The sequence below is a fragment of the Aythya ferina genome (genome assembly GCF_964211825.1).
Source record: "Aythya ferina genome assembly, chromosome: 17".
NCBI classification, from domain to species: Eukaryota; Metazoa; Chordata; class Aves; order Anseriformes; family Anatidae; genus Aythya; species Aythya ferina.
Genome location: NC_140316.1, coordinates 10,812,904 through 10,832,845, shown reverse-complemented (window position 1 = coordinate 10,832,845; position 19,942 = coordinate 10,812,904). Strand labels below are relative to the sequence as shown.

The window sequence follows — 19,942 nt, the reverse complement described above, 5'->3', positions numbered from 1 at the left end:
CGGAGCTCCCCGAGCCCCCCGGACCCTCCCCAGCCCCTCACAACCCCCCTGCACCCCGCACCCCCCCGTCCCGTACCCCGCACCCCGCAGCCGGGCCGGGGGCGCAGCGGCCCCGCACAGGCGGGGTGGGGGCAGCCCGGGGCTTGCGGAGCGGCGGCACCACGAGGGAGGCGGCGGAGCCATGGGGGGGCTGGAGAAGAGAAAGGTACCGGGGGGGACAGGGGACAGGACCGGGGACCGGGACGGGGACCGGGGACGGGGACGGGGTCGGGGTCGGGGTCGGGGTCGGGGTCAGGACCAGGACCGGGGTCGGGACCGGGGTCGGGGACCGGGAACGGGGTCGGGGACCGGGGACAGGACGGGACGGGACGCACCAGGGGCTGGTCCCGGTCCCGGTCCCGGTCCCGGTTCCCCCTCCCGGTTCTCGGTTCCCCCTTATTTCCCCTAGAGCTCCCCTACCTTGGTCCGGTCCCGGTTCCCCCTAGATTCGCCCCCCCGGTTCCCCCCGGGTTCCCCTCCCCATCCTCCCCCGGGCACCCCCCCCCTTTCCCCCCGGTTCTCCCCTCCTTCCCCCCTGCCTCCACCCCCCCGGTTCCCCTCCTCACCCCCCAGGGCTCCCCCCCACTCCCCCTGGCTCCCCTCCACCCCTCCCCGGTTCCCCCTCATTCCCCCCAGCTCTCCCCCCTTTATTCCTTGCCTCCTCACCCCCTCCGGTTCCCCACCACCACCCCCAGTTCCCCTTCATCCCCCCGCTTCTCCCCTTTTTCCCCCTTCCTCCATCCCCACCCCCATTTCCCAGCCATGTCCCGGTGCCCCCCTCCCCATGACACTGCTGTGACATCTTTCTCCCCCCTCCCAGTACGAGCGGGGCTCGGCCACCAACTACATCACCCGCAACAGGGCGCGGAAGAAGCTGCAGCTCAGCCTGGCCGACTTCAGGTGCGTGCTGCGGGGCCGGAGGGGCGCTGGCTTTGGGTTAAACCAGGCTGGGACCCGGCCTCACAGCCCCTGATCCCCCCCCCGCAGGCGCCTCTGCATCCTGAAGGGGATCTACCCGCACGAGCCCCGGCACAAGAAGAAGGTGAACAAAGGCTCCACGGCCCCCAGGACCTTCTATCTCCTCAAGGACATCAAGTTTCTCCTCCACGAGCCCATTGTCAATAAGTTTCGGGAGTATAAGGTGCCTGCCCTGCCCGATGGCCCTTTTGGGGTGGGGTATGTGGTGTTTTGGCCCCTCTCCCTGTTGCTCAGCTCCCCCTCTGCCTGCAGATCTTCGTCCGCAAGCTGCGGAAGGCGTACGGCAAGAGCGAGTGGGGCACAGCGGAGCGGCTGAAGGACAACAAGCCCAGCTACAAGCTCGACCACATCGTGAAGGAGAGGTGAGCCCGGCTCACCGGGGGGGGGATTTCCCTCAGCAGAAATCAACTGAGGGCTCCTGTGAGGGTCTGGCTGCCCAACGGCGTTGCCCCCATCCCCACAGACCACCCGGTTGCCCCGGGGTGGCTGTGAGAGCCCATTCCCTTTCTCAAGCGAGGTCTTCACCATTTGCTGCAGTCCCGGCTGGTTTCTGGTGGCTGTGGGGCTGGCTGTGATGCCACCTTCCCCCTCCTGCCCGGCCGCAGGTACCCAACCTTTGTAGACGCGCTGCGGGACCTGGACGATGCCCTCTCCATGTGCTTCCTCTTCTCCACTTTCCCCCGCACGGGCAAGTGCCACGTTCAGACCATCCAGCTCTGCCGGCGCCTGGCCGTCGAGTTCCTCAACTACGTCGTGGCGTCCCGCTCCCTGCGCAAGGTGGGTTCCCCAGCGAGGGACGAATCCTGCCGGGCTGTCCCCGTCGCTCCCTCACACCCCCTGCTGCCCCAGGGAAGGCTGATGAGAACCGGGGGACACCCCTGGCCTTCATCCCTCGCTCTGTTCCCCGCCAGGTCTTCCTCTCCATCAAGGGCATCTACTACCAGGCCGAGGTGCTGGGGCAGCCCGTCACCTGGATCACCCCTTATGCCTTCGCTCATGATGTGAGTACCCGGGCACAGCAGGACCTGTGTTGCTGCTGCTGCTTTGCTGTTTCCTTCCCTGGAGCCAAGGAGGGGTGGCGGGGACATCTCCTCCCTCTACATCTCCTCCTTCTCGTGCTAGGGGGACAAATCAGGCAGTGCCTGTGGTGGAATCCACGAGGCCTGGTTTGGCAGCCCTATGGGGACGTAGCCCCTTTCCATCAGGGATGGCAGTGTCCGTGGCCCTGCTGCCTAGCCATACCAGTCTCCCCAGCTGTTACACTCCTCCTTTTATCAATTATTTTACCCAGCAATTAAAGATTAGCTGGTAGTTACCTCATCTGGATGTGCCAAAGCACGTTGGACCCCGCGCCCTCTTTGCCAGGGCGGCGAGGCAGCGTGCTCACAGCACAGCCATCCCCACAGGGCTCTGTGGGAGCTGAGGGTGATGCAGCCTGCAGAGCTCTCCCTGTCCAATGTCTGGAGGTGGGCATAAATCTCTAGACCTGGCTGTGAAGAGGGCAGGACCTTCCTCCATCTGCAGATGGGGCCAGAGTGGGGGCGAGTGAGCAGCAGGGCTGGTGGCCTGACCTCCCAGCAGCTTCATGGGACCCTGCACCTGATGAGGGGATCCGGTCCTTCATCCTCATTTTCTCACCCTCCCTGCCTGCCCGCAGCACCCCACGGATGTGGATTACCGCGTGATGGCCACCTTCACCGAGTTCTACACCACCTTGCTGGGCTTCGTCAACTTTCGCCTCTACCACTCGCTCAACCTGCATTATCCACCCAAGGTGAGGCCGCTGCCTGCCCCGGGGGCACCAGGCTGGTGGCAGCACCTGCTGCAGAGAGCAGAGCCTCAGCAGGACCAGTGTGTGTGGTGGAAGGGCTGGAGCAGAGGGTGTTTGGGCGCTCCAGGCCTGGGAGCTGTCTCCCCATCTTTGTTTCTCCTCAGATCGATGGCCAGGCAGAGGTTGAATTAAAGCCTGCGGAGGGCAAGGAGTACGCCATGGATTCGGAGAGCTACCTGGAGGTGAGGGACGCTGCTGCCACCAGGGTCAGCGTTAGGACCTGTGTGGCCTTGGCGTTCACATTGACTCCTCCTGGTGTGGAGAACTCATGGTGCAGGGACTGAGGAGCAGAGCCTGATCCAGGCCCCTTTGGGCTGGCCAGAGGAGGCAATCAGTGCCTGCCCTCGGGGGATTTCCTCTGCGAGCCTGCCTCTTACATCTTCTCGGTCTCCTGCTGCAGAAACTGTCAGCTCTGAGCGCCAGCCTGGTGCGCGTGGTGGCACCGGCCCAGGAGGACGAGGTGGAGATGGATGAGTTCCCTGTGGAGGGGGTAAGAGCCTGGCGGGGTGGCTCTGCAGCACATCTCGTGGCTGGGTGAAGGCTGGGGCTGTGCAGTGTGGGAGCTGGGGGACAGGCAGGAGGATGGGGGCAGCACCCAGGAGCCCCCCCATGCAGTGAGGGGCTTGGCAGGGGCTGTGTGTGGGAAGAGGCTGAATGCTTTGCTCTGAGCAGGAGACCGCTGAGCAGATGGACGCGAGGAGGAAGGAGCAAGAGGCCCTGGAGAAACACAAAAAGCTGTTCGAAGGGCTGCGCTTCTTCCTCAACAGGGAGGTTCCTCGAGAGCCGCTGGCCTTCATCATCCGGTACTTCCTTCATCAGCAGCCTTCCCCAGCAGCCCGACCTTCCCTGTTCCCTCCCAGTGGGACTGCTGAGGCCGATCTGCCTCGTGTCCCACGGGTGAGGTGACCCTGAGGGGCCTCTCCGGTGTGACCGCTCGGTGTATTTGGCTGGCAGGTGCTTTGGTGGCCAAGTGTCCTGGGACAAGTCCCTGTGCATCGGTGCCACCTACGACGTGAGCGACCCTTCCATCACCCACCAGATCGTTGACAGACCCCGGGTGGAGCAGCAGGTTGTGGGCAGGTGAGGCAAGTCACCTGTCCCCAGCGTGGCCACCGGGGCTAGTGGCTGTCCCGAGCTGTCCCCATGCTCTTGTCTCCTCACATCCTGCTCTGCTGCAGTCCTGCAGCTCCCTGAGCTCCAGAGCTTGGGGCAGGAGGACGCGTTCTGACCCCCGTCTCTGTCCCACAGGTATTACCTGCAGCCTCAGTGGGTTTTTGACTCGGTCAATGCGAAGCTGTGCCTCCCTGTAGCTGATTATTTCCCTGGTGTGTTGCTGCCCCCACACCTCTCGCCCTTCGTGACGGAGCAGGAGGGAGACTACATCCCTCCGGAGAAGCTGAAACTGCTGGCCATGCAGCGGGGCGAGGACCCAGGTGATGCTCAGCTCCTGGGGCTTAAAAGGAGGGGAACCAGGCAGCACTGCTGCTTGGGCAGAGCTCTGCAGTGTCAGCTCGCTCCCAGCTGACAGCAGTGGTCTCTCTGTAGGTGAAGAGAGTGAGGAGGACGAGGAGGAGGAGGAGGAGGAGGAGGATGACAACGATAACGAAGAGGAGGAGGAAGAGGAAGAGTCTGAAAAGGAAGAGGAGATGAAATTGAAGAAGATGGAAGAGCAGAAGACTCAGAGCAACAAGGTGAGGTGCCTGGCAGCGGGACAGGAGCTCCAGGAGAGGGCAGCCTTTGTGAGTGCCCTCCCTGCCAGGGCTCAGCTCGCTGCAGCATGTCCCAGCCAAGTCCCTGCTCTGGGACTGCTGTGGCCGAGCTGCTCCTGCAGCAGCCCCTGGGTCCTGAGCCCTTGCTAATGGGCTGTAGCTCCTGCTCACACTCAGCACCTGCTGAGTGGAAATCCTAGAATGGCTTCTGTTGGAAGGGATCTTAAAAAACATCCAGTTTCAGCTCCCCTGCCAAGGGCGGCGATGCCACCAACCAGACCAGGCTGCCCAGGGCCACGTCCAACTTGGCCTTGACCAGCTGCAGGGATGGGGCATCCTCAGCTTCTCTGGGCAACTTGTGCCAGTGCCCCTCCACCCTGTGAGGGAAGAGTTTCCTCCTAACCTCTAATCTAAGTCTTCTCTAAATTTAAAACCCTTTCCCCTTGTCCTATCACTGTCTGCCTGTGTAAAAAGTATTTTTTATATTTTTTTTAAGCTCGCTTTAAGTTCTGAAAGGCCACAATGAGGTCTCCCTGGAGCCTTCTCTTTAGGCTGAACACCCCTACTTCTCTCAGCCTTTCCTCATAGGAGAGGTGCTCCAGCCCTCTGATCATTTCCATGGCCCTTCTGTGGACCTGCTCAAACAGCCCCACATCCATTCATCCTCAATGAGTTCCTCTCCCAGTCCGTCCTCAAGTCTGGGATTGCCCCAGCCCAGGTGCAGCTCCTTGCACTTGAACTCATTGAACCTCAGCAGGTTTCCATCAGTCCGTTTCTCGAGCTTGTCCACGTCCCTTTGGGTGTCATCCTTCTGGTGTACCAAGTGCATCCCTCAGCTTGGTGTCTTCTGCAAGCTTGCAGAGGTTATTCATGGTCCCACTGTCTGTTGAAATGTCTGTGGGCACCCAGCACGCAGGGTCCTGAGCTCTTGGCTCCCCGCAGGCGCTTCCTGTGAAGGTGACCGCTGGCAAGGTGAAGCTGGAGGACAAGAAACGCCTGGAGCAGGAACAGCAAAATGAGGAGAAGCGCCTGGCCATCATGATGATGAAGAAGAAGGAGAAATACCTCTACAAGAAGATCATGTTTGGCAAGAAACGCAAAATCCGAGAGGTATGAGGATGGGGATGCCCTGAGACAAGGAGCCCTGCGCTAGGTCTTATCGAACTGGCTTGCAGCTCTGGATCATTAAATCCTGTCCTGTGCCCATCTCGTGGGGAGGGAGCAGCCTCTGACAACCTTGTGCTTCCCCAGCTCTGGTTGCAGGAGGGAGCTTCACCCATAGCTGTGCCTCACGCAGCTCCCTGCCCTGCTGCAAGTGTGGGCAGAGCTGAAGCTGCTCTTCAGGGCTGAGCCTGTGTTGTCACAGGCTGGTCCCACATTTATCAAGCCTACAAACACTGCTGCCACTTGGGGATTTCCAGCTCTTCTCCTTACTCTTCCTCCCCGTACCTGAGGCGGTGGTGAGGACATAGACCGCAGGTGTGCTGGGCTGAGGCTGTACAAGCCTCATGCCAGGGGTTATCAGGCTTGCAGGCGCTCAACCCTAACAGAGCAGAGTCTCCCTGTTCTCCCCCAGGGCCAAAGCATGTGCTCAGCAAGTAAAACTCAGGAGGTGCCACTGCTCCTCTCCATCCCCTGGGAGCAGAATGGGTTTGGTGGGTCTGAGGGTGGCGCAGCTCTCGGTGCTGGCAGACTGACCTGACCGTGGGTCTGGGGGGCTTTCTCTGCAGGTGAACAAACTTGCTGCAAAGAGGAAAGCCCACGACGATGCCATCAAAGAAGAAAAGAAGAAAAACAAGAAGGCGCGGCGAGCGTGATGGGGCATTGGCCCCCTGCACCAGGGGCTGGACTGGCTATGTGCTGCAGAGACCGTAGTGTTTGGGTGAAAAACCCTCAGCTTTGCTCTTGGGACAGAAATTGTAAATTAAAACGTTCCCTGTCTGTAAATGCAGCTCCTGCTGTGCCTTTCCCCGGGCTGGCTCGCTCCACACAGATGCTGGGTTAGTGCATGTCGGCAGCACTGCCTGTGCTGGGGGATCGGTGTCGCAGGCATGACACGAGAGGTGTCGTCTTTGTGCTGGTGCTACTTCTGCTTCCTCAGCCCCAGGGCAGCAAGGGTTGCCTGAGGAAGAGGAGGACAAGGCGTGCTCTGAGCTCTTGCGTCTCTCTTCAGCATTGTTCATTTTGCATGGCCACAGCTCTGGGATGTGCAAAATGTCCCTGCCCGCCTGCTTGGAGGCAGGGTGCGTGGGGTTGCTCAGCTTGGTGGGATGTGGTGGTGTGCTTGGAGGGGCAGGAGCTTGCATAGGGGCTGATGGGCTTCATCCCACAGCATCCTTCTGGACAGAATGAGCAGAATACAGATAGATAAAAGCATAATAAGTGGGGTGAGCAATTGGCTAAAGGGTCGGGCCCAGAGGGTTCTTGTAAATGGGGTTAGCCTGGTGAGCCTGTTCCATTGTGCGACAACCTTTTCATTGAAGCACCTCTTCCTGCTGTCTAGCCTAAACCTCCTCTGTTGCAGTTTGACACCGTTCCTGCAGGTCTATCACTGGTACTAAAGAGAATAGATGGCCTCCACTCCCCCTTGTGAGGAAGCTGTAGATGGCAATAAGGTCTCCCTCAGCCTCCTTTTCCAGGATGAACAGGCCAAGTGGGGTGATGGAATCGGGCGGTGGGCTGGGCTGGAGACCCCAGGCTGAAACCCCTTCCTGGGAGCGGCTGCGGAGTCGCAGGCTGGAGCGGGGCAGTGGGTGCTGTCAGGGCAGCAACGCAACAGGGCAAAGAGTGGGCCCGGCATGGGGAAAGGGAGGAGAAAGCAGCAGGGGTGGGGATGGCAATGACCACTGTGTTTGCGACACTGACAGGTTTTCTGTGATTTTATTTTATTTTTCTGTGTGGTGGAATAGGACCCTGATGACTTTCAGGTCCTTTGGGGCCGGCGTGTGTCCCAGTGTGTCCGGCCCCGGCCTCGGAGGGTCTTCTATTGTCCCCGGCGGGGTGGCCTCTTCTTGGATGGTGGAGAGGCCTGCGAGGAGCTGTTCTTCCTCTTGGGGGCTCGCCGGGGACCCCGAGGTGGGCAGCCCCTGCCCCGCCTGGCGGTGGAGGGCCCTGGTGCAGCCTCCTGCGGCTCCTCTTCAGGTGCTGCCTGCTCCATGGGGACCGCAGCTGGTGGGGAGTGAGGGCGGCTGGCGTTCCCTCCAAGGGCATCTCTTGATGCGCCGGGCCCCTCATCCCTGCTGGAGCTGGCAGGATGGAGAGAGGAGACTGTGCCGGCTGCAGGAGCCACCCCGTCGGGGCCAGATGGGCCGGGCTCTGGCACGGGGCTGGCCTCCCGATGCTGGGCTGCAGGAGGAACATGGAGGCCCAGCAGGCGGTGGGCCTCCCTGCTGCACCGCTGCACGGCGACGTCCAGGAGGTGCCGCACGAACGTCGCCGCGTTGTTCCCTCCGAGGTCTTCCTCCACCAGCTGGAGCAGCATCTCTTCCTCCAGCCCCACCAGGCGCAGGGTCTCCCTGATGGCGTTCTCCAGGAGCAGCGCCTCCAAACGCCGTGCCCCGAAGACTCTCCCGAGCTCGCGGCGCACCCAGGAGAGCAGGGGCCGCAGCAGAGCAGGGTGCTCCTGGAAGAGACGGCCCCAGGTGTCCGCGGGGAGGCCGCCCACCAGAGGGCTGGGTGCCACCCATGCAGCCCACGGCCAGGCTGCCTGGGCCCCAGAGGAGCTGTCGGCGGCGATGGATGCCGATGGGCTGATGACCAGCTCCTCAAACTTGTCATCAGCCTGCACCGAGTGCACGATCGACGTCAGCCTCCGCTTGCAGAGGGGGCACTCGGGCTTGGTGTCAGCCCACCGCTGGATGCACGCTAGGCAAAACTGGTGGCAGCATGGCAAGGTGAACGCGGGGCTGCCCCAGCTGTCCAGGCAGATGGGGCAGCGGGTGTCCAAGGCCGCGGCCATGCTTGCCACCAGCTGCGGTGGGCTGTGGGGAGCAGCAGGTGACGATGCGCTCCCTGGTGCAGACGCTGCAGCAGCGGGGGTCGCCCTGGAAGAGGAAGAGAGGGGCCACTGTCATTGTCTGGGCTGGGGAGGGTCCCTCAAATAGGGTCCCTCAAGGAGGATGCCTCTGCGGGCACACAGAGGAGTCCCTGTGCCGCCTACCTCTGCTGCTGCAGGTGCTCCTCCTGGATGTCCCAGCTGCCTGGTCGGACCAGGGCTGGGAGAAACGCAAATGTGGCTCTGGGGACGTGAACCTCTGAGAGCTCCACGAAGCAGCTCCGAGGCCACGACCCAGCACCAAGGCACGCCAAAGTCCGCGCTCCAGTCCTCGCACAACCGCTCGGCTGGAGGGGAGGCACAGGCCACTGGGCTGAGCGGCCGTGCCCAGATTTAAGCAGTGAGGGCCACGCAGTCACAAAAGCGCATCAGCGGGATGTCACAGACAGTGGCCGGGCACATCGCCGCCCACCAGCTGGGGACATCGCCACCGGGATGTCCCAGTCCATCACAGCGACATCACAGTGGACCGTCCTCACCTTCCTCACCTGCAGCACGTTCTCCAGCAGTTCTCCAGCCCCAGCACATGTTTCTGGGCTTTCCGCAGTGCCACTGCCTGCTCCATCCACCGCGTCTTGTGGGCTTGGCACTGGTGTTTCGTATCAGCCCCTGAGGCCTTGGCTGAAGTCTCTTGAATTGTTCAGCCTGGAAGAGGCTGAGGGGAGACCTCATTGCAGTCTGCAGCTTCCCCACGAGGGAGAGCGGAGAGGCAGGTGCTGATCTCTCTCTTCCCTCTGGTGACCTGTGCTTCAGTGATAGGACCCGAGTGAATGGCCTGTAGCTCACCCAGTGCCCCTAGCAGTGCTTACATAGGCTACAATTAAAAGAAAAATAAAAGCCGTGACTGTTCCATGGGCAATGTCTTGGTCTGACTCAAAAGCGAGGTCATGGCAGTGCCTGTGGGTGCTGCTAGCAATGGCATTTATGGGGGACTCTCGCCTTGAGTCCTGGGATGCTCTGACTCGCCTGGACACTCTCTAACAGTCTGGGACTTTCTAGGACACACTGTGAGACTCTGATGCTTTCTTTTCATTTCCTAGTGTTTCAAACACAAACCACAAAATCACTCTTCTGTGCCAATGGTTACATAAGAAGTGCCCAATCCCTTTTTTTTTTTTGCATCTTCTCAACCCTTAGCAGAGCATTGAAGGACATGCTCATGGAAGAACCTTTCCTTCTGCAGATTTACTTTCGTTTGCTACAACTGAAACTCCATGATCCAGTATGCTTCCTGATTTCCCAGCTGGTGATGGAAATCAGGTTTCAAAGACAAAAACAACGTAACACAGAGTACACCAACTGGGCATTAAAAGGACATGACCTTCTCTGAAAAATCCCTGTTGCTCTGTTCCCTGTTGCAAATGTCTTACAAGCATCGATTCAGCAGCTGCTGTGTTCAAAGAACTGCTCAGCATCAAATCATAGAAACATGGGATGGTTTGGGTTGGAAGCAGCCTTAAAGATCATCTCACTCCAACTCCTGCCAGGGGCAGGGACACCTCCCACTAGACCACGTTGCTCAAAGCCCCATCCAACCTGGCCTTGAGCACTTCCAGGGACGGGGCATCCACAGCTTCTCTGGACAACCTGTGCCAGTGCCTCAGCACCCTCATCATGAAGAATTTCTTGCAAATATTTCATCTAAATCTACCCTCTTTTAGCTTCAAGGCTGAAGAGGGGACAGAGACAGGCTCTCTCCAGTGGTGCCCAGTGCCAGCACACGAGGCAGCCCTTCCAGCAGCCCTGAAGACTCCTGCATCTCCTTGGTGGTGCTAGCAGTTATGGTGACCTTGGGGAAGAGGAAATTACACTGGGGTTAATCACTAAATTAAAGCAATATATGGAAAATATGTAGAAAATGTATGGAAAATCTAGAGGGGCCATGGCCACCGCCATGCATATCTTGGGAGAGGATTCCTCTTGGGAGAGGATTCATCAACAACAGCTGTGTTATCCCACTCCATCTGTACATCTCCACCTCTCTTCTAAACCCACACCCCAACATTTTTTTCCTCAGAACACAACCTCCCCCCTGCCTGCCCGCCCCGAAGACCTGTGTGCAGCCCCGGAGCCTAACATGGCTGCCGCCCGAGGGCAAACCTCTCTTGCTCCCCACTCGGGTGGGTGCTTCCCCAGGAGTTATCAAGAGAAATACCTCTACAAGAACATCATGTTTGGCAAGAAACGCAAAATCCAAGAGGTATGAGGATAGGGATGCCCTGAGACAAGGAGCCCTGCGCTAGGTCTTATAGAACTGGCTTGCTCTGAGCTCTTGCATCTCTCTTCAGCGTTGTTCATTTTGCATGGCCACAGCTCTGGGATGTGCAAAATGTCCCTGCCCGCCTGCTTGGAGGCAGGGTGCGTGGGGTTGCTCAGCTTGGTGGGATGTGGTGGTGTGCTTGGAGGGGTAGGGGGGTTGCATAGGGCCTGGTGGGCTTCATCCCACAGCATCCTTCTGGACAGAATGAGCAGAATACAGATAAATAAAAGCAAAATAGGTGGGGTGAGCAATTGGCTAAAGGGTCGGGCCCAGAGGGTTCTTGTAAATGGGGTTAGCCTGGTGAGCCTGTTCCATTGTGTGACAACCCTCACAGTGAAGCACCTCTCCCTGCTGTCTAGCCTAAACCTCCTCTGTTGCAGTTTGACACCACTCCTGCAGGTCTATCACTGGTACTAAAGAGAATAGATCACCTCCACTCCCCCTTGTGAGGAAGCTGTAGATGGCAATAAGGTCTCCCTCAGCCTCCTTTTCCAGGATGAACAGGCCAAGTGGGGTGATGGAATCGGGGGGTGGGCTGGGCTGGAGACCCCAGGCTGGAGACCCCTTCCTGGGAGCGGCTGCGGAGTCGCAGGCTGGAGCGGGGCAGTGGGTGCTGTCAGGGCAGCAACGCAACAGGGCAAAGAGTGGGCCCGGCATGGGGAAAGGGAGGAGAAAGCAGCAGGGGTGGGGATGGCAATGACCACTGTGTTTGCGACACTGACGGGTTTTCTGTGATTTTATTTTATTTTTTCTGTGTGGTGGAATAGGACCCTGATGACTTTCAGGTCCTTTGGGGCCGGCGTGTGTCCCAGTGTGTCCGGCCCCGGCCTCGGAGGGTCTTCTATTGTCCCCGGCGGGGTGGCCTCTTCTTGGATGGTGCAGAGGCCTGCGAGGAGCTGTTCTTCCTCTTGGGGGCTCGCCGGGGACCCCGAGGTGGGCAGCCCCTGCCCCGCCTGGTGGTGGAGGGCCCTGGTGCAGCCTCCTGCGGCTCCTCTTCAGGTGCTGCCTGCTCCACGGGGACCGCAGCTGGTGGGGAGTGAGGGCGGCTGGCGTTCCCTCCAAGGGCATCTCTTGATGCGCCGGGCCCCTCATCCCTGCTGGAGCTGGCAGGATGGAGAGAGGAGACTGCGCCATGTGCAGGAGCCACCCCGTCAGGGCCAGATGGGCCGGGCTCTGGCACGGGGCTGGCCTCCCGATGCTGGGCTGCAGGAGGAACATGGAGGCCCAGCAGGCGGTGGGCCTCCCTGCTGCACCGCTGCACGGCGACGTCCAGGAGGTGCCGCACGAACGTCGCCGCGGTGTTCCCTCCGAGGTCTTCCTCCACCAGCTGGAGCAGCATCTCTTCCTCCAGCCCCACCAGGCGCAGGGTCTCCCTGATGGCGTTCTCCAGGAGCAGCGCCTCCAAACGCCGTGCCCCGAAGACTCTCCCGAGCTCGCGGCGCACCCAGGAGAGCAGGGGCCGGAGCAGAGCAGGGTGCTCCTGGAAGAGACGGCCCCAGGTGTCCGCGGGGAGGCCGCCCACCAGAGGGCTGGGTGCCACCCATGCAGCCCACGGCCAGGCTGCCTGGGCCCCAGAGGAGCTGTCGGCGGCGATGGATGCCGATGGGCTGATGACCAGCTCCTCAAACTTGTCATCAGCCTGCACCGAGTGCACGATCGATGTCAGCCTCCGCTTGCAGAGGGGGCACTCGGGCTTGGTGTCAGCCCACCGCTGGATGCACGCTAGGCAAAATTGGTGGCAGCATGGCAAGGTGAACGCGGGGCTGCCCCAGCTGTCCAGGCAGATGGGGCAGCGGGTGTCCAAGGCCGCGGCCATGCTTGCCACCAGCTGCGGTGGGCTGTGGGGAGCAGCAGGTGACGATGCGCTCCCTGGTGCAGACGCTGCAGCAGCGGGGGTCGCCCTGGAAGAGGAAGAGAGGGGCCACTGTCATTGTCTGGGCTGGGGAGGGTCCCTCAAATAGGGTCCCTCTGCGGGCACATAGAGGAGTCCCTGTGCCGCCTACCTCTGCTGCTGCAGGTGCTCCTCCTGGATGTCCCAGCTGCCTGGTCGGACCAGGGCTGGGAGAAACGCAAATGTGGCTCTGGGGACGTGAACCTCTGAGAGCTCCACGAAGCAGCTCCGAGGCCACGACCCAGCACCAAGGCACGCCAAAGTCCGCGCTCCAGTCCTCGCACAACCGCTCGGCTGGAGGGGAGGCACAGGCCACTGGGCTGAGCGGCCGTGCCCAGATTTAAGCAGGGAGGGCCACGCAGTCACAAAAGCGCATCAGCGGGATGTCACAGACAGCGGCCAGGCACATCGCCGCCCACCAGCTGGGGACATCGCCACTGGGATGTCCCGGTCCATCACAGCGACATCACAGTGGACTGTCCTCACCTTCCTCACCTGCAGCACGTTCTCCAGCAGTTCTCCAGCCCCAGCACATGTTTCTGGGCTTTCCGCAGTGCCACTGCCTGCTCCATCCACCGTGTCTTGTGGGCTTGGCACTGGTGTTTCGTATCAGCCCCTGAGGCTGAAGTCTCTTGGATTGTTCAGCCTGGAGGAGGCTGAGGGGAGACCTCATTGCAGTCTGCAGCTTCCCCACGAGGGAGAGCGGAGAGGCAGGTGCTGATCTCTCTCTTCCCTCTGGTGACCTGTGCTTCAGTGATAGGTCCTGAGTGAATGGCCAGTAGCTTGTCCAGTGCCACTAGCAGGGCTGACATAGGCTACAATTAAAAGAAAAATAAAAGCCGTGACTGTTCCACAGACAATGTCTTGGTCTTACTCAAAAGCAAGCTCACAGCAGCGCCTGTGGGTGCTGCTAGCAATGGCATTTATGGGGGACTCTCGCCTTGAGTCCTGGGATGCTCTGACTCGCCAGGACACTCTCGAACAGTCTGGGACTCTCTAGGACACACCGAGACTCTGATCTTTCTTTTCATTTCCAAGTGTTTCAAACACAAACCACAAAATCACTCTTCTGTGCCAATGGTTACATAAAAAGTGCCCAATCCCCCTTTTTTTTTTTTGCATCTTCTCAAGCTTTAGCAGGGCACTGAAGGACGTGCTCATGGAAGAACCTTTCCTTCTGCCACCTTACTTTCGTGTGCTGCAACAGAAGATCCATGATCCAGTATGCTTCCTGATTTCCCAGCTGATGAGCCAAATCAGGTTTCAAAGACTAAAACAACGTAACACAGAGTACACCAACTGGGCATTAAAAGGACATGACCTTCTCTGAAAAATCCCTGTTGCTCTGTTCCCTGTTGCAAATGTCTTACAAGCATCGATTCAGCAGCTGCTGTATTCAAAGAACTGCTCAGCATCAAATCATAGAAACATGGGATGGTTTGGGTTGGAAGCAGCCTTAAAGATCATCTCATTCCAACGCCTGCCAGGGGCAGGGACACCTCCCACCAGACCAGGTTGCTCAAAGCCCCATCCAACCTGGCCTTGAGCACTTCCAGGGACGGGGCATCCACAGCTTCTCTGGGCAACCTGTGCCAGTGCCTCACCACCCTCATCGTGAAGAATTTCTTGCAAATATCTCATCTAAATCTACCCTCTTTTAGCTTAAAGGCTGCAGAGGGGACAGAGCCAGGCTCTCTCCAGTGGTGCCCAGTGCCAGCACACGAGGCAGCCCTTCCAGCAGCCCTGAGGGCTCCTGCACCTCCTTGGTGGTGCTAGCAGTTATGGTGACCTTGGGGAAGAGGAAATTACACTGGGGTTAATCACTAAATTAAAGCAATATATGGAAAATATATAGAAAATATATGGAAAATCTAGAGGGGCCATGGCCACCGCCATGCATATCTTGGGAGAGGATTCCTCTTGGGAGAGGATTGACAGCATCAACAACAGCTGTGTTATCCCACTCCATCTGTACATCTCCACCTCTCTTCTAAACCCACACCCCAACATTTTTTTCCTCAGAACACAACCTCCCCCCTGCCTGCCCGCCCCGAAGACCTGTGTGCAGCCCCGGAGCCTAACATGGCTGCCGCCCGAGGGCAAACCTCTCTTGCTCCCCACTCGGGTGGGTGCTTCCCCAGGAGTTATCAAGAGAAATACCTCTACAAGAACATCATGTTTGGCAAGAAACGCAAAATCCGAGAGGTATGAGGATAGGGATGCCCTGAGACAAGGAGCCCTGCGCTAGGTCTTATAGAACTGGCTTGCTCTGAGCTCTTGCATCTCTCTTCAGCGTTGTTCATTTTGCATGGCCACAGCTCTGGGATGTGCAAAATGTCCCTGCCCGCCTGCTTGGAGGCAGGGTGCGTGGGGTTGCTCAGCTTGGTGGGATGTGGTGGTGTGCTTGGAGGGGTAGGGGGGTTGCATAGGGCCTGGTGGGCTTCATCCCACAGCATCCTTCTGGACAGAATGAGCAGAATACAGATAAATAAAAGCAAAATAGGTGGGGTGAGCAATTGGCTAAAGGGTCGGGCCCAGAGGGTTCTTGTAAATGGGGTTAGCCTGGTGAGCCTGTTCCATTGTGTGACAACCCTCACAGTGAAGCACCTCTCCCTGCTGTCTAGCCTAAACCTCCTCTGTTGCAGTTTGACACCACTCCTGCAGGTCTATCACTGGTACTAAAGAGAATAGATCACCTCCACTCCCCCTTGTGAGGAAGCTGTAGATGGCAATAAGGTCTCCCTCAGCCTCCTTTTCCAGGATGAACAGGCCAAGTGGGGTGATGGAATCGGGGGGTGGGCTGGGCTGGAGACCCCAGGCTGGAGACCCCTTCCTGGGAGCGGCTGCGGAGTCGCAGGCTGGAGCGGGGCAGTGGGTGCTGTCAGGGCAGCAACGCAACAGGGCAAAGAGTGGGCCCGGCATGGGGAAAGGGAGGAGAAAGCAGCAGGGGTGGGGATGGCAATGACCACTGTGTTTCCGACACTGACAGGTTTTCTGTGACTTTATTTTATTTTATTTTTTTCTGTGTGGTGGAATAGGACCCTGATGACTTTCAGGTCCTTTGGGGCCGGCGTGTGTCCCAGTGTGTCCGGCCCCGGCCTCGGAGGGTCTTCTATTGTCCCCGGCGGGGTGGCCTCTTCTTGGATGGTGCAGAGGCCTGCGAGGAGCTGTTCTTCCTCTTGGGGGCTCGCCGGGGACCCCGAGGTGGGCAGCCCCTGCCCCGCCTGGTGGTGGAGGGCCCTGGTGCAGCCTCCTGCGGCTCCTCTTCAGGTGCTGCCTGCTCCACGGGGACCGCAGCTGGTGGGGAGTGAGGGCGGCTGGCGTTCCCTCCAAGGGCATCTCTTGATGCGCCGGGCCCCTCATCCCTGCTGGAGCTGGCAGGATGGAGAGAGGAGACTGCGCCATGTGCAGGAGCCACCCCGTCAGGGCCAGATGGGCCGGGCTCTGGCACGGGGCTGGCCTCCCGATGCTGGGCTGCAGGAGGAACATGGAGGCCCAGCAGGCGGTGGGCCTCCCTGCTGCACCGCTGCACGGCGACGTCCAGGAGGTGCCGCACGAACGTCGCCGCGTTGTTCCCTCCGAGGTCTTCCTCTACCAGCTGGAGCAGCATCTCTTCCTCCAGCCCCACCAGGCGCAGGGTCTCCCTGATGGCGTTCTCCAGGAGCAGCGCCTCCAAACGCCGTGCCCCGAAGACTCTCCCGAGCTCGCGGCGCACCCAGGAGAGCAGGGGCCGCAGCAGAGCAGGGTGCTCCTGGAAGAGACGGCCCCAGGTGTCCGCGGGGAGGCCGCCCACCAGAGGGCTGGGTGCCACCCATGCAGCCCACGGCCAGGCTGCCTGGGCCCCAGAGGAGCTGTCGGCGGCGATGGATGCCGATGGGCTGATGACCAGCTCCTCAAACTTGTCATCAGCCTGCACCGAGTGCACGATCGATGTCAGCCTCCGCTTGCAGAGGGGGCACTCGGGCTTGGTGTCAGCCCACCGCTGGATGCACGCTAGGCAAAATTGGTGGCAGCATGGCAAGGTGAACGCGGGGCTGCCCCAGCTGTCCAGGCAGATGGGGCAGCGGGTGTCCAAGGCCGCGGCCATGCTTGCCACCAGCTGCGGTGGGCTGTGGGGAGCAGCAGGTGACGATGCGCTCCCTGGTGCAGACGCTGCAGCAGCGGGGGTCGCCCTGGAAGAGGAAGAGAGGGGCCACTGTCATTGTCTGGGCTGGGGAGGGTCCCTCAAATAGGGTCCCTCTGCGGGCACATAGAGGAGTCCCTGTGCCGCCTACCTCTGCTGCTGCAGGTGCTCCTCCTGGATGTCCCAGCTGCCTGGTCGGACCAGGGCTGGGAGAAATGCAAATGTGGCTCTGGGGACGTGAACCTCTGAGAGCTCCACGAAGCAGCTCCGAGGCCACGACCCAGCACCAAGGCACGCCAAAGTCCGCGCTCCAGTCCTCGCACAACCGCTCGGCTGGAGGGGAGGCACAGGCCACTGGGCTGAGCGGCCGTGCCCAGATTTAAGCAGGGAGGGCCACGCAGTCACAAAAGCGCATCAGCGGGATGTCACAGACAGCGGCCAGGCACATCGCCGCCCACCAGCTGGGGACATCGCCACTGGGATGTCCCGGTCCATCACAGCGACATCACAGTGGACTGTCCTCACCTTCCTCACCTGCAGCACGTTCTCCAGCAGTTCTCCAGCCCCAGCACATGTTTCTGGGCTTTCCGCAGTGCCACTGCCTGCTCCATCCACCGTGTCTTGTGGGCTTGGCACTGGTGTTTCGTATCAGCCCCTGAGGCTGAAGTCTCTTGGATTGTTCAGCCTGGAGGAGGCTGAGGGGAGACCTCATTGCAGTCTGCAGCTTCCCCACGAGGGAGAGCGGAGAGGCAGGTGCTGATCTCTCTCTTCCCTCTGGTGACCTGTGCTTCAGTGATAGGTCCTGAGTGAATGGCCAGTAGCTTGTCCAGTGCCACTAGCAGGGCTGACATAGGCTACAATTAAAAGAAAAATAAAAGCCGTGACTGTTCCACAGACAATGTCTTGGTCTTACTCAAAAGCAAGCTCACAGCAGCGCCTGTGGGTGCTGCTAGCAATGGCATTTATGGGGGACTCTCGCCTTGAGTCCTGGGATGCTCTGACTCGCCAGGACACTCTCGAACAGTCTGGGACTCTCTAGGACACACCGAGACTCTGATCTTTCTTTTCATTTCCAAGTGTTTCAAACACAAACCACAAAATCACTCTTCTGTGCCAATGGTTACATAAAAAGTGCCCAATCCCCTTTTTTTTTTTTTGCATCTTCTCAAGCTTTAGCAGGGCACTGAAGGACGTGCTCATGGAAGAACCTTTCCTTCTGCCACCTTACTTTCGTGTGCTGCAACAGAAGATCCATGATCCAGTATGCTTCCTGATTTCCCAGCTGATGAGCCAAATCAGGTTTCAAAGACTAAAACAACGTAACACAGAGTACACCAACTGGGCATTAAAAGGACATGACCTTCTCTGAAAAATCCCTGTTGCTCTGTTCCCTGTTGCAAATGTCTTACAAGCATCGATTCAGCAGCTGCTGTATTCAAAGAACTGCTCAGCATCAAATCATAGAAACATGGGATGGTTTGGGTTGGAAGCAGCCTTAAAGATCATCTCATTCCAACGCCTGCCAGGGGCAGGGACACCTCCCACCAGACCAGGTTGCTCAAAGCCCCATCCAACCTGGCCTTGAGCACTTCCAGGGACGGGGCATCCACAGCTTCTCTGGGCAACCTGTGCCAGTGCCTCACCACCCTCATCGTGAAGAATTTCTTGCAAATATCTCATCTAAATCTACCCTCTTTTAGCTTAAAGGCTGCAGAGGGGACAGAGACAGGCTCTCTCCAGTGGTGCCCAGTGCCAGCACACGAGGCAGCCCTTCCAGCAGCCCTGAGGGCTCCTGCACCTCCTTGGTGGTGCTAGCAGTTATGGTGACCTTGGGGAAGAGGAAATTACACTGGGGTTAATCACTAAATTAAAGCAATATATGGAAAATATATAGAAAATATATGGAAAATCTAGAGGGGCCATGGCCACCGCCATGCATATCTTGGGAGAGGATTCCTCTTGGGAGAGGATTGACAGCATCAACAACAGCTGTGTTATCCCACTCCATCTGTACATCTCCACCTCTCTTCTAAACCCACACCCCAACATTTTTTTCCTCAGAACACAACCTCCCCCCTGCCTGCCCGCCCCGAAGACCTGTGTGCAGCCCCGGAGCCTAACATGGCTGCCGCCCGAGGGCAAACCTCTCTTGCTCCCCACTCGGGTGGGTGCTTCCCCAGGAGTTATCAAGAGAAATACCTCTACAAGAACATCATGTTTGGCAAGAAACGCAAAATCCGAGAGGTATGAGGATAGGGATGCCCTGAGACAAGGAGCCCTGCGCTAGGTCTTATAGAACTGGCTTGCTCTGAGCTCTTGCATCTCTCTTCAGCGTTGTTCATTTTGCATGGCCACAGCTCTGGGATGTGCAAAATGTCCCTGCCCGCCTGCTTGGAGGCAGGGTGCGTGGGGTTGCTCAGCTTGGTGGGATGTGGTGGTGTGCTTGGAGGGGTAGGGGGGTTGCATAGGGCCTGGTGGGCTTCATCCCACAGCATCCTTCTGGACAGAATGAGCAGAATACAGATAAATAAAAGCAAAATAGGTGGGGTGAGCAATTGGCTAAAGGGTCGGGCCCAGAGGGTTCTTGTAAATGGGGTTAGCCTGGTGAGCCTGTTCCATTGTGTGACAACCCTCACAGTGAAGCACCTCTCCCTGCTGTCTAGCCTAAACCTCCTCTGTTGCAGTTTGACACCACTCCTGCAGGTCTATCACTGGTACTAAAGAGAATAGATCACCTCCACTCCCCCTTGTGAGGAAGCTGTAGATGGCAATAAGGTCTCCCTCAGCCTCCTTTTCCAGGATGAACAGGCCAAGTGGGGTGATGGAATCGGGGGGTGGGCTGGGCTGGAGACCCCAGGCTGGAGACCCCTTCCTGGGAGCGGCTGCGGAGTCGCAGGCTGGAGCGGGGCAGTGGGTGCTGTCAGGGCAGCAACGCAACAGGGCAAAGAGTGGGCCCGGCATGGGGAAAGGGAGGAGAAAGCAGCAGGGGTGGGGATGGCAATGACCACTGTGTTTGCGACACTGACAGGTTTTCTGTGACTTTATTTTATTTTATTT

At 59.1% G+C, this 19,942-nt stretch overlaps 1 protein-coding gene across 1 annotated transcript; it reads left to right on the top strand.

Moving 5' to 3' along the window:
• Window positions 1-48: 48 nt before the first annotated feature.
• Window positions 49-6,504, top strand: PES1 (pescadillo ribosomal biogenesis factor 1). The gene is made up of 15 exons (XM_084539182.1): window positions 49-205; window positions 860-939; window positions 1,027-1,180; window positions 1,270-1,379; window positions 1,623-1,794; window positions 1,929-2,018; window positions 2,675-2,791; window positions 2,953-3,030; window positions 3,249-3,338; window positions 3,521-3,651; window positions 3,803-3,928; window positions 4,097-4,281; window positions 4,394-4,539; window positions 5,500-5,667; window positions 6,288-6,504. The coding sequence occupies exons 1-15, from the start codon at window positions 182-184 to the stop codon at window positions 6,372-6,374; spliced, it is 1,758 nt and encodes a 585-aa protein (XP_084395308.1). The 5' UTR covers window positions 49-181; the 3' UTR covers window positions 6,375-6,504.
• The last annotated feature ends 13,438 nt before the right edge of the window (window positions 6,505-19,942 follow it).